At 34.6% G+C, this 15,007-nt stretch overlaps 1 protein-coding gene across 1 annotated transcript in view; it reads left to right on the top strand.

Annotated features, from left to right (window-relative positions):
• Positions 1 to 14,442, top strand: part of LOC124536692 (Golgi-specific brefeldin A-resistance guanine nucleotide exchange factor 1) — a 154,142-nt gene extending 139,700 nt beyond the window's left edge. Inside the window, exons 25-30 of the mRNA XM_047113253.1 lie at positions 6,985 to 7,070; positions 8,212 to 8,382; positions 9,207 to 9,374; positions 10,792 to 10,891; positions 13,001 to 13,308; positions 13,767 to 14,442. Of these exons, the coding sequence (XP_046969209.1) occupies positions 6,985 to 7,070; positions 8,212 to 8,382; positions 9,207 to 9,374; positions 10,792 to 10,891; positions 13,001 to 13,308; positions 13,767 to 14,240 (1,307 nt within the window). The 3' untranslated portion in view covers positions 14,241 to 14,442. The remainder of the gene's footprint in view (positions 1 to 6,984; positions 7,071 to 8,211; positions 8,383 to 9,206; positions 9,375 to 10,791; positions 10,892 to 13,000; positions 13,309 to 13,766) is intronic.
• The last annotated feature ends 565 nt before the right edge of the window (positions 14,443 to 15,007 follow it).

Raw genomic sequence — 15,007 nt, 5'->3', positions numbered from 1 at the left:
GTGAATTATAGTATTAAGTAAGCTTGAATCCCAAGATAGAGAAACAACTAGTAATTAATATTAATATTTGGCAGTGGGTTTGTGATAAATGCCTAGTACCAGAAACTTATATAAATACCGATAATAATGATTATAGACCGGGGTACAACGATAAAATATTCGAAGTGATTAGCTACAACTGTCATATCTGGTCACGTGCTGTTAATTGTGTAGTAATCAAACTTACATGAAATATGTTATTTGTGCTAATGCACTTCAATGGCTCCAAAGCAATATTATGACTTATCGTAAAAATAAGGCAAAGCATTTAAAAACAATGACGACGCATTATTTAATTATAAATGATTTTCTATCACTTGCCTACAGTTTTGATAATCAATTGTAATTTGTTTCTACAGACTACCAAGTTACATAGACTCTAGCCATGAATTCAAGGGCATGTAAACGTGACCTATATTTTGAATATACTTATCTGGACATGAATTAAATTATAATCCTTATAATCATCAAGGTTAGAACCTAATATTAATAATAATGACGTCAGTCTTGTCAGCTAACGATCTTTATTAGTTCGCAGCCCATTAACCATTGTAATTAAAAAAAACTATTATAGGTATTATAATGTTATCGACGAAAAGATCAGAATACACTATCTTGACCGACAAAGTCGATTATCCGAAACTCATTTTACGTGAGGCAGCCCTTATCGATTAATTATATCAGTTCAAAGGTTATTTATAATTTTTGTAAACAATTATGTTTACTAATTTACGATATACACAGAGAATAGAATATGTAAATGTTAATTTAAGTAATTGGAACACCTGCATCTTAACCATTGCTAGTAGGTTTAATCCCGCACAAGCAACATTAAATGATCAAGTGCTTAATTCTTGTTTATAATTCATCTCGTTCTCGGCGGTGAAGAAAAATATTGTAAGGAAACCTTCACGTGTCTAATTTCAATGAAATTTCGGCGTTTTTGTCTCCACTAACTCACATTACAGCAGTGTGTAGGAACAAGCTAGAAAAGCTTCATCTCAAAAGGAAGGAGGTATTAGCACAGCAGTAGGATATGTACAAGATGTTACTTTAATATCAAATTATTGTTGTCATTCAAAACTGTGTGTGTCAATGTTTCAATTTGTACTGTGCGGTAAATAGAAATATCCCATACATTACTACGTACATATATTCAGAAATCCAAGTAGTTTATATTTCACGAATAATCATACACGTATAAAACTCTATTTCGTCTAATAAGACGTAGAGACTTGATTAGGTTTTTGCTTGTAGATGGATTATTTGTGCGAGACATAAATATTTTTATTTATTATATATTTCATTTATATGTAATCGAGTATCTTGAGATGTTATGATCCTTACTAACAGTTCAGACTGTGTGTATAAGATTACCGTTACAGAAAGGACTAAGATTACCGGTGTACGCACGACAAGCAGGTGCTATTGTATAAACATTAGTATTATCTACAGATATATCGTGACTAGATTCTAAAAATAAATAATAAATGGCCCGTGCAATTAATACGTTACAAAAAGAATCGATTATTTTATTTAATTGATAAAGATTAATACGGCTTATCTAAACATAACATTTTGACGCGTTAGCTGATTTTAATAAAAATAATTATTATTAGTTATTATTGCAATTTTCTTGATAATTTAAAAGCCCATGTAAAAGTAATCAAGGTTTGAAAAGTAATAACGTTGTAATAAATATTCGATGGCATTATATAATCCGTAGGGCACTTTTACCTTTGGCTCTTGGACTATTACATACTACCCATATTGTTTCATTGGGATATTGTTATTTTAAGAACAATCGTGACGTATGATAGATTCCAGTAAATATGTAATTGTAGATTAGTGGTATTTAATAATTTTTTAACAATTCTATTAGTATCGAATTGACTGCTAAACTACAGAATTTGTATAGAAACTTCTATAATTTGATATTGATGATACTGACAATGATGTGTTTCTTTACTAACTTGTCCAAGTATTATGTACGAAAACTATCCTCTCAAATCACTCTATCTATTAAAAAAACGGACAGACAGCTGTAAGCGACTTTGTTCTATACTAAGTTATGATAATGAAGCGCTTGCATCAATTACATAAACTTCTCGCGCATGCGCTAGAACATGTATCTTACGAAGAAAAGCATTCCTAACACCAAACCTGCGTATCCGTATTATATATTTCTAGAACAGAACCTTTGCCCATTGACGAGGTTTTGACGAGGAAAATAATCGAATATCGCTCCACTATCCGTAATTATTTATGACGATATTTTCGCTAATATCTTTTTCGAAATTCCCACAATGATTTAACAAAAGCATTGATAGTGTCAAGCAGCTTAAAGATTAAAGACATTAATCTGTTTTCACGGTTTTACCCAGTTTGGTGATTTATTTTTAAATATCATTCGTGCCTCGCGTGCTATCTATAATTCCTAGGTATTTATATTTACATATTATAAAACAAATTCGCTTACCGCTGTCTGTCCTTATGTATGCTTAGATGTTTCGAATGACGCAACGGATTTTGATGTGGTTTTTTTTTTGTTAGATAGAGTGATTCGAGAGGAAGGCTTTTGTATATAATTTTTTTTTTATTTTATGTTCATAGGTCTACAAAACAAAATGACAATAAAAAATTGAATTGATTACATTTCTCTTGATGTAGACACGACATGCGTTTTTGATTAAGTGTAAACAAAAAAGTCTAGTCTATGACAGCAACAAATATCTAAACTTACAAGTTTTTCAATTGCAAAACAATTTAAAATATCGAGACATTTTTTTTAAGCTTTTTTTCAATGAGGCTATAGAACTATCGGTAAAAATATCATAATTAAAACGAATAATACATGGACAATATAGTAAAGATATAATCTGTAGTATATTTAGTAACAGCATCACACTCTTGCGAAACCGTGGCGTGGTCGCTTAAAAATATTATACGTACCATAATCATTGAACTCGCGAACTTGACAGTCGCTATAATCAACCTGTCACTGAGACTGAGGTATATACAGATCTTGGTGATCGGTTTAACGGTAGAGATGTGGATGTTTTCACTTGGTGGTAGGATTGTAATCGCCAAGGAGCAGTACATAGTACTGTTGTGTTCCGGTTTGAGTAACCAGATTAAACCGGTTTGGTTTAATAAACACTTTACTTTTTACTTGGTGGTAGGGCTTTGTGCAAGCCAATCTGGGTCGGTACCACCCACTCATCAGTTATTCTACCGGCAAATAACGATACGCAATATTTATGTGTTCCGGTTTGAAGGGTGAGTGAGCCAGTTTAACTACAGGCACAAGGGACATAACATCTTAGTTCCCAAGGTTGGTGGCACATTGACGATGTAAGGAATAGTTAATATTTCTTATAGCTTCATTGTCTATGGGTGATGGTGATCACTTACCATCAGGTGGCCTATATGCTCGTTCGCCAACCTATACTGAAAAAAAACACACACGTGGTTGATTACAGACACATGGATTATAAGATCTTAGTTTGCTGCTTGGTAATGTCTATAGACAATAGTAACTCACTATTGAAATTAAGGTTAAAGTTAAAAATATTTATCCAATATAGGAACGTTACGTTTGATTATTGATAGCATATCCAACAGTCTGATTACGTATTTTAAAATATGCTTCAGAGCCATCTAGCGGCGAGTTACAATAAATAAAATATATCAAGTAAACGTTTTCTATACAAAAATATTTATTATATACTACCTACTTCCACCTTACATGGTAATGGTTTTAACTATATAAAAAAAGTATTATTATTTAATAATATTTTATGATTAGAGGTTACAAACGCATAAAAGTTATTCAAGCTTATTTAGGGTTATTTTTTAAATATTTGATAGATGATTTGTGTTTTATTCATAAATGAACATTGGCCTTTTTAGTACAAAGCCCAATGCATATATGCGTACGATATATAATGAAATTTACCTTTATAATAAGGTTGATTACTACGCTATATTTGTTATCCCAAAGCGGTTCCAAGTATAAGCGTGTTGGCAAATGGGCTACCTGATAGTATACCTGATAGATAGCAGTATATGGTCACCACTATCAGAAATATTAATCATTCCTTACATCATCATTTAGTTTGTAAACAATCAACCATCAAACACCTATAAACATATTGCTACCACGACGGGTTCACACAAAGCCCTATTACCAAGTATAGTATGACACAAATTAGATTTAGCATCGGAAAATGCAATGAAATGAAAAGAAAATCCGATTATTGCCGATTTACACGACCAATAGAAATAGCTCCCTATCGCGCCATTCGACGCTATTTATCGCTGTAGATTCTCGCGTCACTTCAACCCGAGAAAGCAAGCTCACGTAAATCGACGTGTCAAATTGACGAATATAATAGGTCATATGATATTACAAGTTATTACGTTTGTGTAAAGATCATATAAGAAATAAATATTGATAATTTGAAATAGCGTCCTTAATTCGGATGTGTTCTTTTTTACGAATTTTGCCGATACCTATAAATGTTTATTTAAACAGCCGCTTTTCAAAGTTTCATCGCAAAATTCAAATCGGTTGTTTATACCTAAAATTTAGTAGACATATTTGTCATTAAATCAATAATTAAACATCGCGACGATGATAAAAAAGATAAATACTGTAATTAAGATTATCTACTTACGTAGGGATTCAAATTCGGCCTCGTTTTTATATATTCTTTCGTCTGTTTTATGAATAAAATATTATTCAAGGTTATTATTTTATTATTATTGTACACGACCAACACTACTTTTGTTTCAGTTAAAATTATTTACATTAACAATTTTGGACGACCTCAGTGGTCGAGTAGTTTGTACACCGATTTTCATGGGTACGATTAACTAACAATAAATCTACTCGCGAACGTAAATTATGAAAAATGATAGAATAGTATTAAATGATAATAGAGCCTGTAAATTTCCCACTGCAGGGCTAGGGTCTCTCCTTTTGAGGAAAAGGTTAGGAGCATATTCCACCATGCTACTCCAATTGTATTAGTGGAATCACATGTGACAGAATTTCGTCGAAATTAGAAACATGTAGGTTTCCTCACGATTTTTCCCTTCACCGCCAGCTTCACGCAAGTTCAGCTCGATATGAATTACAAACATAAGCACCAGAAAATTCAGTGGTTCTTGCCTGGGTTCGAACCCGCAATCATTGATTAAGATACACGCGCAAGTACAAAACACGTAATGTGGAAATAACATGTTTGTGAAGATTATATTTAAATCGGAAACAAAATAGACATTTGTCATATAAAGTATTGGATTTGCAAATATCCAATAAATTATAATATAAAATTAAAACAAAATAAAATCGACTTAATATTCGATTATCATGTATTCAATTGTTATATCTTCATATCTGTTATCTAAATTCGAGCCCGTGAAATGTTATTTATCGTATAAATTAAGAAAAACACTTAGTGTCTGTGTAATTCACTTGCTTACTCGTAGTCCGATAAGATAGATTAATTAGATTTATTCCCGATTCCGTAATGATAAATATTAATTAGGCCTTGAAGATATATCTATACTAGCGACCCGACCCGGCCTCGCACGGGTGCTATGCTGGTACTAAATATGGTACAGAATATCTTACACCGTTCAAAGCTTTTCTGTCATTAGACAATACAAACTGCTATGTCAACTACAACAACAATAACAACAGCCTGTATATTTCCCACTGCTGGGCTAAGCCTCCTCTACCTTTGTGGAGAAGTTTTGGAACATATTCCACCTTACTGTTCTAATGCAACCCGCATTGGAATACACATGTGGCTGAATTTCTTTGACATTTGACACATACGGGTTTCCTTACGATGTATTCCTTCACCGCCGAGAACGAAATGAATTATATTCACATAATAAGCACTTGAATATTCAGTGATGTTTGAAACCGCAATCATCGGTTAAGATGCAAGCGTTCTAACCACTGGGCCATCTCGTCTCTACTTACTATACTCATCCGCTATGACAGTGCGTTTTAATCTATAGTATCTAGGAAAATATTCATTCAAATTACAAGCTGTAGAAGGCTATATTGATGTACATGTATAATGCAAAATGTATTTAAATTTCTTAATTAGATAAGGGTTCAAGCTGTATTGCTTAAAATCGCTTCGGAGTCATTATTACTCGTAAAAAGTAAAGGGTAGAAAGTGGGTATTGTGGGATTATCCCGTAGAGATAGACATATACCATCGAGGATATTTTTTGGGTATTTTTAAGTTGTACAGTACTTTATTATACTATTATTTGTATCTATCTCGTAGGGTTAGCCAGTATTTGCAATAAAAGCTCGAAAAATGTGTCTACAACTTTACATTATTTGAATTTTCTCCCATAAGAAGGGCTTTCTGTAAGCCCTACTGGTTAGGTATCCTCTTATGTTTAAAATAGAGTATCTTTGGTTATAGGGCTTAGTGAAAGCTTCTTTGTTAAGATTGTTTTTAAGTAGTAAGTAAATGTAGAAATGTATGAAACAAAGAAATAAATAATAGTAATTATTATATTACATTAAAAACAATTCAGTCAGTGTATCTTTTAAGAAGGACGACGAGATCCAACTCAATTAACAGCCACACCCAACTTAAATTAAAAGGTACGGAAAAAAATTAAAAGGTACGGAACACATTGAGTCTATCGGCGTAATTTTATAAAAAAAAACTATATTCAAAAGAATGAAAATGTTTTCACTCTTTTGAAATTGGTATCCTACAGTTTGCGGTGAAGTAAGGAATAGTGAATATTTCTTACGACGTCATTGCCTATGCATTGTGGTAACCATTTACCACCAGGTGGTATATTTGATCGTACACCTGATTATCTAAGAAAAGGAAAATAAATAGGCGGTCCTAGTTTATTTATTGTTAAAGCTTGATATATTTTTTCTTTCATCTGCAGGCGCTGAGGAATACGATCTATGGGAGGTTGCGTGGAAACCGCTCTTGCAAGGGATAGCAGAGTTTTGCACAGACAGACGGAAACAGGTATGTAATGTATTATTTAACTCGTGAAAACGTAAAGCCATTTCTCTAACAACAACAAGAGCCTGTAAGTTTCCCATTGTTGGACTAAGGCCTCCTCTCCCTTTGAGGAGACGGTTTGGAACATATTCCAGCACGCTGTTCCAATGCGGGTTGGTGGAATAAACATGTGGCAGAATTTATATGAAATTAGCCACACGCAGGTGGGCTAGCGATGTTTTCCTTCACCGCTGGGCAAGAGATGAATTATAAACATAAATTAGGCATATGAGTATTCAATGATATTCAATTGAACCCGCAATCGTCGGTTAAGATGCACGATTTCAGCTCATTACTCTGAGATTTGAAATAATGTTTTGCTTGCAGATTTATCTTACTGTTAGGCTACTGTGACGTAATAGACGAAGTTTCAAAATATAAATATTTCGCATGGATAATCTATCACCTACCTTCAAGATAAATTTCGTGTGATTTTATTTATTTATTTATACTTTATTGCATCAACTTAATGTTATATTAAATCTAATGATTAACATTGAAAGTTGCATTATTACAAGAGGCGGTGTTATCGCTTAAACAGCGATCTCTTCCATGCAACCTTTGGGTAGAGGACTGGTTGTAAAATAAATTTGGGTAGGGGTACCACAATAGGCTATTTGACTGGTTTTTAAAATCCATTTCATATTATTTAGTAGAGGTTAAGGAACCCAGTAAAAGTTGTGTTATTTATTTCTAGTACATATTTGCTGAAAAATATCATATTAAAAATTCCATATTTAGATAACGCGCTAAAACTCTACTTGGACAATATGTCGCTGCAATGGGGTCGGTGACGTCACTTTGCTGTATTTTAATCTGTGGTACATATGGTAGAAAAGCAAGGTTTACAAGAAAGTGACTTCATCATAAGCCCGGTCAATCAGGAGCGTTTTGTGTCACGTGACAATCGTTTGAAAAAATGCATTTTTATTTATTCATTTTTGAATAAATTAAGTATTATTTTCAAGTTTCGTTAGTAAATAACCATTTTTAAACTCATAATTATACACTGATTACAATAATTCACAATTTATTTATCGCATTGTCAAATAGCCTATTTTATAAGCATATAAAATTGTTCAATGTATCCCGGTTCGGTTTTCAGGTGGCGAATAGTGCAATAGCGTATCTCCAGCGCGCGCTGCTGGCTCCAGCGCTGTCGGCGCTGGGCGCGGCCGGCTGGGAGGCTTGCTTCGAGCACGTGCTGCTGCCGCTGCTCAACAACCCGCCCAAGCGCCCCGACGCCGCCGCCCGCGCCGACACCGTCATGTGCAAGGTTTGACACTTGAAAATATATATTAGATGTGTGTATTACAAAAATTGGCAAAATTTAACCCTTAATCGGATACTGGGAATTAACTTCCCAACCACCCAATCTGGTTAAATTCCCATATATTTAAAACGGTTACCTTTAGGTTGTATTTTTTACACAAAAATAATCCATATTAGGGGTTGTCCATTAATCACGTGAGGCTTGAAAGGGGGGGAGGGGTTTGATAAAAATCACGAAAATAACACAAGGGTCCTCCCCCTTGTGTTATTTTCGTGATTTTTATCGGGGGGTGTAGTAAGATATCTCGTGTATTTATTTTTTCGTCTAATGCGCGATTTTTAAACAAATATGGTCCTTAATTTCAGAATAAAATAAGATTATAGTTTATACCTGTATTTAAATTAAGATAATATTCAGAAAATTTTTAAGATTCGTTGTAGGTACTAAAAATACACGTGATGTTGAGAAGGGGGAGGGGGTGTGGTCTTAAACCTCACTACGTATCACCAATGGGGGAGGGGGGGTTAAAAAATGCTAAAAAAAGATCACGTGATTAATGGACAACCCCTTATTGGTATAAATTTGAAAGTAACTCTGTCTCTGTGTATGTTTGTCTGTCGCTCTTTCACGGCCAAACCACTGAAACGAATTTGATGAAATTTGGTAAGAAGCAAACTTGAACTTCAAGGGAGGGACATAGGCTCCTTCTTTGGCTACTTGTTTGCCTTACACGTGACAAGCACCACTGGTGACTCACTCTATGCCTCATGATTGGAGTCATGAGGCATGAGTGAGTATCGTGAGGCAGCCGAGTGGTGCGTCTGCAGGTGTTCCTGCAGCACCTGCCGGCGCTGGGCGCGCGCGCGTCGTTCGGCGCGCTGTGGGCGCGCGTGGTGCGCGTGCAGCGCGGCCTGCTGCGCGCGCCCGCCGAGCCGCTGCGCGAGGCCGCGCTCGAGTCGCTCAAGAACATGCTGCTCGTCATGCACTCCGTCAAGGTGCGTGCGTAACAGTAGGGGGGGGGGGTGCTATGATTGCAATAATGTTGTCTTAAATTTTCGCGATTATTACACATTTAAATAAAACTAATTATAACGGATGAATCGCGTATATTAATTATTTTTAAACATCCCGACGTTTCGAGCACTTTGCAGTGTTCGTGGTCACGGGTAGACCTCCTAGACCTAGAGTCTAGTCGTCGGGATGTTTAAAAATAATTAATATACGCGATTCATCCGTTATAATTAGTTTTATTTAAATGATTGCAATAAATTAAAATATTAATCGATTACTTGTCTTATATCACGACGAGTGAAACAACTTGTTGCTTTTATGTATTTTCAGGCGCTTATCTAAACAAACAATAAAACATCTAAGTGAAATAAATTGAATGCTACGAAATTAATCTAAGAAATTCAGTAGAACGACATGAGCTAGCGAGAACACAAATAATTACATAATATAGTTATTAAATACATTTTCATACAATAATTTTTGATTATTACTTAGTGGTAGGCTTTGTTCAAGCCTTCCTGGGTAGGTCATCAGATATTCTACCGCTAAACAAAAGTTTTAAAGGGTGAGTGAACCAGTGTAAATACAGGCACAAGGGATATAGCATCTTAGTTCCCAAGGTTGGTGGCGCATTGGCGATGTAAGGAATAGTTAATATTTCTTATATCGTCATTGTCTATGGGTGATGGTGACCACTTACCAACAGGTGGCCCATATGCTAGTCCGCCAACCTATTCCATAAAAAAATTACACCTCTAAATAGAGCACAATATAATTGAGCTGTAAGCAAATCGCATAAATTAGATAAATCTAAGGTTTATTTTTATCTTTATTATCTATATTATAAATGTGAAAGTAACTCACTCTGTCTGTCAAATCAATAAACCTAATTTGATGAAATTTGGTGTGAAAAATACTTGAACTCCAAGGAAGGACGTAGGCTGCTTATTTTGCCTAACAACCGTCCCCCTAAAACGCAAAGAAAACCGCGGGTTACAAGTAGTCTTATATATATTCAAATGGGCTCTACCTTTAGGTGCCTAATTTTCTACACTCTAAAACTTCAATACATCGATGATGAACGGGCTAGTTAGCACACGTTCACTTAATTCGTCAGATGTCAGATGTCAGCTAGATCGGAGAGCAATCGGGGTTGTTGTCAAGCAAAGAAAACAATATGTTTGTCAAGCCAACCGATACTACGAAGCCTCTTTATTACACTAAAAGTACATATAAAAAATAACATAATTATCGTAACTGGGCCATACGAATTGTGTGACGTCAAGTGTCAAAGAACTTACAGGCACGTGTACAGCGCGAGCTTGTACAGATGAGAAGATACCTTAACTAAGACTTTCCCACTGCTGGGATAGTTAATATATAAATAATGACCTGTTTCAGATATTCAGTAACGGCGAGGGCTACAACGACCTCTGGTACATAACCTGGGACATCATCAGGGAGTTCCTACCCGATCTGAAGGATGAACTGTTCCCCGAAGGTAGCACTCAATTACTTTATACCCACTGATATATAACATGTTATTGTGAAATATAGAATATAGTTATGTTTTAAGAAATAACCTGTTTTCTTTTCTTATTTTAGTCCTGTATTTAAATGTTACTGTTAATTGTTTTGATTTTCGACGTCCCAGTTTTCATGGGTACGACACTTCGAGGTCCAGGGTTCGATTCCCGGCCGAGTTATAAAAAAAATCATTAGTTTTGTATATTGTCTGTTTCCATAACACGAGTGCTTTAGCTACTTACATTGGGATCAGAGTAATGTATGTGATGTTGTCTGATATTTATTTATTTTATTTTCTCTGGAAGTGATTTAAATGTATATCTTTTGAAGAAAATAAATGTCTCTAACTATAAAATGGTAACATCTAATGGTTAGTGGTCGCACCCATAGACATTAGCGCTGTAACAAAGATCTAACTTTGTCAATGCAACTAATCTTGGAAACTAAAATAGTCTTTCCTTGAGCCTATAAATACGATACCAATAAATACTTTTTTTTTACTAATGTTATGTTCACCATCGCTCGTTGTCATGGTAACGAGACTGTATACATCACTGACAGATTGCATGAGTTTTCTTCATTTAACTCCATCAGAGTTTCACTAATTTTCCTATAAATTTGTATTAATGCTATATTAACACCATTGCACGAACCTTTATTTCTATAATATAATGTTTACTTATGTTGAAAAGTAAAGATATTTTAAGAAATACTTATTTTGGTTTGGGTGAGTGGTAGTGGTAAGTGTAGAGCAGGCATTGTAGACATAACATCTTAGTTCTCTTTTATATATTTTGACATTTGGATATCATTGTCTATGGTTAGTGGGGACCCTTTCCAATCATAAGTCAAAATGATTAATTTATTTTTTTATTTGACTGGTTTAAATAATTATATCTTAATAATAATATTATAAACGTCTATCTTCGACATAATGCCTCCTCTTGTGCAGTCAGAGTAAGAAAACCTTCGTCAATATTCAAATTGACGAAGACTTAGTACCTTTTGAAACTAAATCACTAAACCGACAACTGCATATAAAATTAAACTTACATAGTATGACAACTTCGTTCAAAATAGTGTAATATCTTTGGACTACGTCTAGTTTTATATCAACTTGAAATATTTTTAATGGCGTAATTAGTCGTTACAAATGTAAATTAGATATGGTATCTTCTATTGAATTGTCAAAATATGTCTGTCAGTGTCATATATTCGCTATCGGTAAAGCAGATTATCGCTCACACTGAGCACACGAAAATAGATCTTAAGGTGACGAACCTTTTCTTACCCCGACTGTACAATCATTTTGTATTATATTTGTAACTTCTTTGATGACTACAGACTATTTAAATAGTAAATATTAAGTAAGTCTGTTTAATTGTTGCCTCGATATGGTTCCGAAATGATAATTACTCTGATACGAATATCTTTACATAAATTTTAGAAAACTAATTACAAATGTATTTAAACTGAGCAGAAGTAAGGCAACCATTGATTTAAATAATTATTATATCCTCATTAATTAACATAAGCAGATATACGTAATGCAAGATTTAGAGTAAGCTCTGAAACCTCCTCGAAAGGAAAAGGAGGCTTCTACCCACATGTGGAAAACGTCCCACTTATTAACGTAAAAGCTTATATATTTAAAACATTTCCTAATACCGAAATTACTTATAAATAATGCACTACACATGTCCGCTATTAAACTGACGAACTTTAAGGCTTTTTATTTTTGTTCTGGAATTAGATCTAGTGTAATACGCAATATTTTTTTCCAGTGTTTGGCGGTATAGTTTGATGGAAAACTTACCTCACAAATAAAAAGTTACAGTTACATTGTTTTTAAGTTATTAAATCAACGCTTACTATTAAAATAAAACCCACATGAAAATATTATCAGATCATATTAAGAAACTTTTTATTGCTCTTTTCAGATAATAGAACATTTTCACTAAAAGACAAAAATATAGAGATTCGATTCGACATCATAGATTATTATGTAAAATTATGAATATTATGTAAACCTAAGTATAATAGATATAACAATATATATAATTTGTTAAACTTATAATTTCAGCGAACGATAACACGAAACCGGCGCAGAGCGTCCCGAGTCACATGCAGCCAACACTGCCACTCATCCCCACCATCATGCCCGTCGCACCCAGCTCGCCCCCCCTCCCCGAAGCCGCCCGGCCTCCCCCCTCTGTCCCGGTGGCGGCGCAGAGGTCAGCAGCGCAGTCGCCGAATATACTGGTGGGCTCCGGGCAGTCGCCGCAGGCCGCCTTCAGCTCGCAGCCCGTCAGCGGGATGGTGCCCATAAGGAACCCGCTTTATGACCAGACAGGCTTGACGTCCTCCGTCCTCTTGCACCCATTGAACGAGGTATGCTTACCAAATCCCTTCTCAACATATCAGAAAGTATGTAGAATAACTTACTACCAGTTCTTTTCAAATAGTTTTATATTTAGCATCGACCTTTAATACCAGTCTGAGTTCATCATTATTATAATTAAACTTTCCAGAATCCTGATACTGGATTGAATTCTTAATAATGGATTTTGTAAATGAAACGAAGTGATTTCTAACGAGCGAAAACAGAACATATAATTTACTTTCAAAGAACGATGAACGAACGAATGACATACAGATTAAAAATAGAATAAATCGAACAGATATCGTTCAATAATAAAAAAGGTTTGCTTTGAGTCACACTAGATGGCGTTGCTTTGTTATTATCATTTTATTTTAATATAATTATTATAATTAAATCATCTAATTATCAAAGTAATTGTAGTCTATTTTTTAAATTAGATTAATTGATAATATATTTTCAACTTCAGATGATTTCGACGCCGATCGGAATATCGATACAGTCTCAGCCACCGATCCTCTGCCCGAGACCGGCCGATAACCCGCCGAGCGAGATCAGCCCTCGCACCGAAACCCTCGACTCCAATCCTGAACCAAAGGATACACAGCAAAGCGAGCTTTACGCTGAGTACCTAACGAACCCATACACAGAGGTCAAAGAGCTCTCCGCCAAAGAGGCGACGATATACGACCCGGAAGAAAATCGCCACTTACTTATACGAAACGATCAAATCGTACCGAGCTCAGAACGTATGTTATCCCAGAAATCGTTCAGTGCGAATGTGACCCCAATGCACGCTAAGAATAAGACTCAATTCGGCTCGACGGACAACGTGAGGCAGGAGTCGAGTATATTCAACTTTTCAAATTACTTCGGTTCGGTCAACGAGAAAGTCAGCGGCTCTGAAGTATTCGATACCCTAATGTCGACGCAAGAGGGATAGCTGGATTTTGAAATCTACAGGGGGACGTGGTTGTAGACAAATGGACCTAAAATAGTTTGATTTGGTTTGATTGGATTTCTCAACTGTAAAAAAAAATCAACAATTTTGTATAAGGATTTTATCGACTTCGTTTTGGGATATTCGATTTCAAATTTATACACGCTGTATAATTAAAACATACGAAATAAAATAATTTCCAGTATTCGTTATTTTTTTATATATTCATATTTGTAAGGTTGATTTAAATGAAATATAAATGTTTTATAACTAATGTTATACTACGAGTAACTATTTTGTTGAAGGGAATGACATAGAGTTGTTACACAGAAATTACCGACTATTTTTATACTTTATAACAAGTATGGTGGGTAATAAATATAATCAAAATACTCACAAAAGCAACACTCCCTTTTTCAAAGACCTATTTCTTATATCAACGTAATACTTAATATTATACTCGGCGATAAATGAAAAACCAGCAAGAGAGATGTGTAATGTATAAATACTAAGTCTTCTTAAGGAGGAGTATTGTCCACTTGTGCCATTTAAAGTTTTATTTGATTATGGATTAATAAAAATATTGATTTGGGGGTTGTAACAACTCTATGTATGTCTCGGCAGCTTTAGACAAAACAATATTACCTATTTTAATAATTGATAATTAGTGTTTACATTTTCAAGTTAAAGTTGCGAAATCCAATTTAAAACCGCGATTAGATAAATTTTAAATGTGTATAAATTTAATGCTTTTTTTTACGTGTATTTTA

The sequence above is a fragment of the Vanessa cardui genome, chromosome 17 (genome assembly GCF_905220365.1).
Source record: "Vanessa cardui chromosome 17, ilVanCard2.1, whole genome shotgun sequence".
In the NCBI taxonomy this organism is placed as follows: domain Eukaryota; kingdom Metazoa; phylum Arthropoda; class Insecta; order Lepidoptera; family Nymphalidae; genus Vanessa; species Vanessa cardui.
The sequence above is the reverse complement of the archived record's forward strand: the minus strand, read 5'-3'. Positions and strand labels throughout refer to the sequence as shown.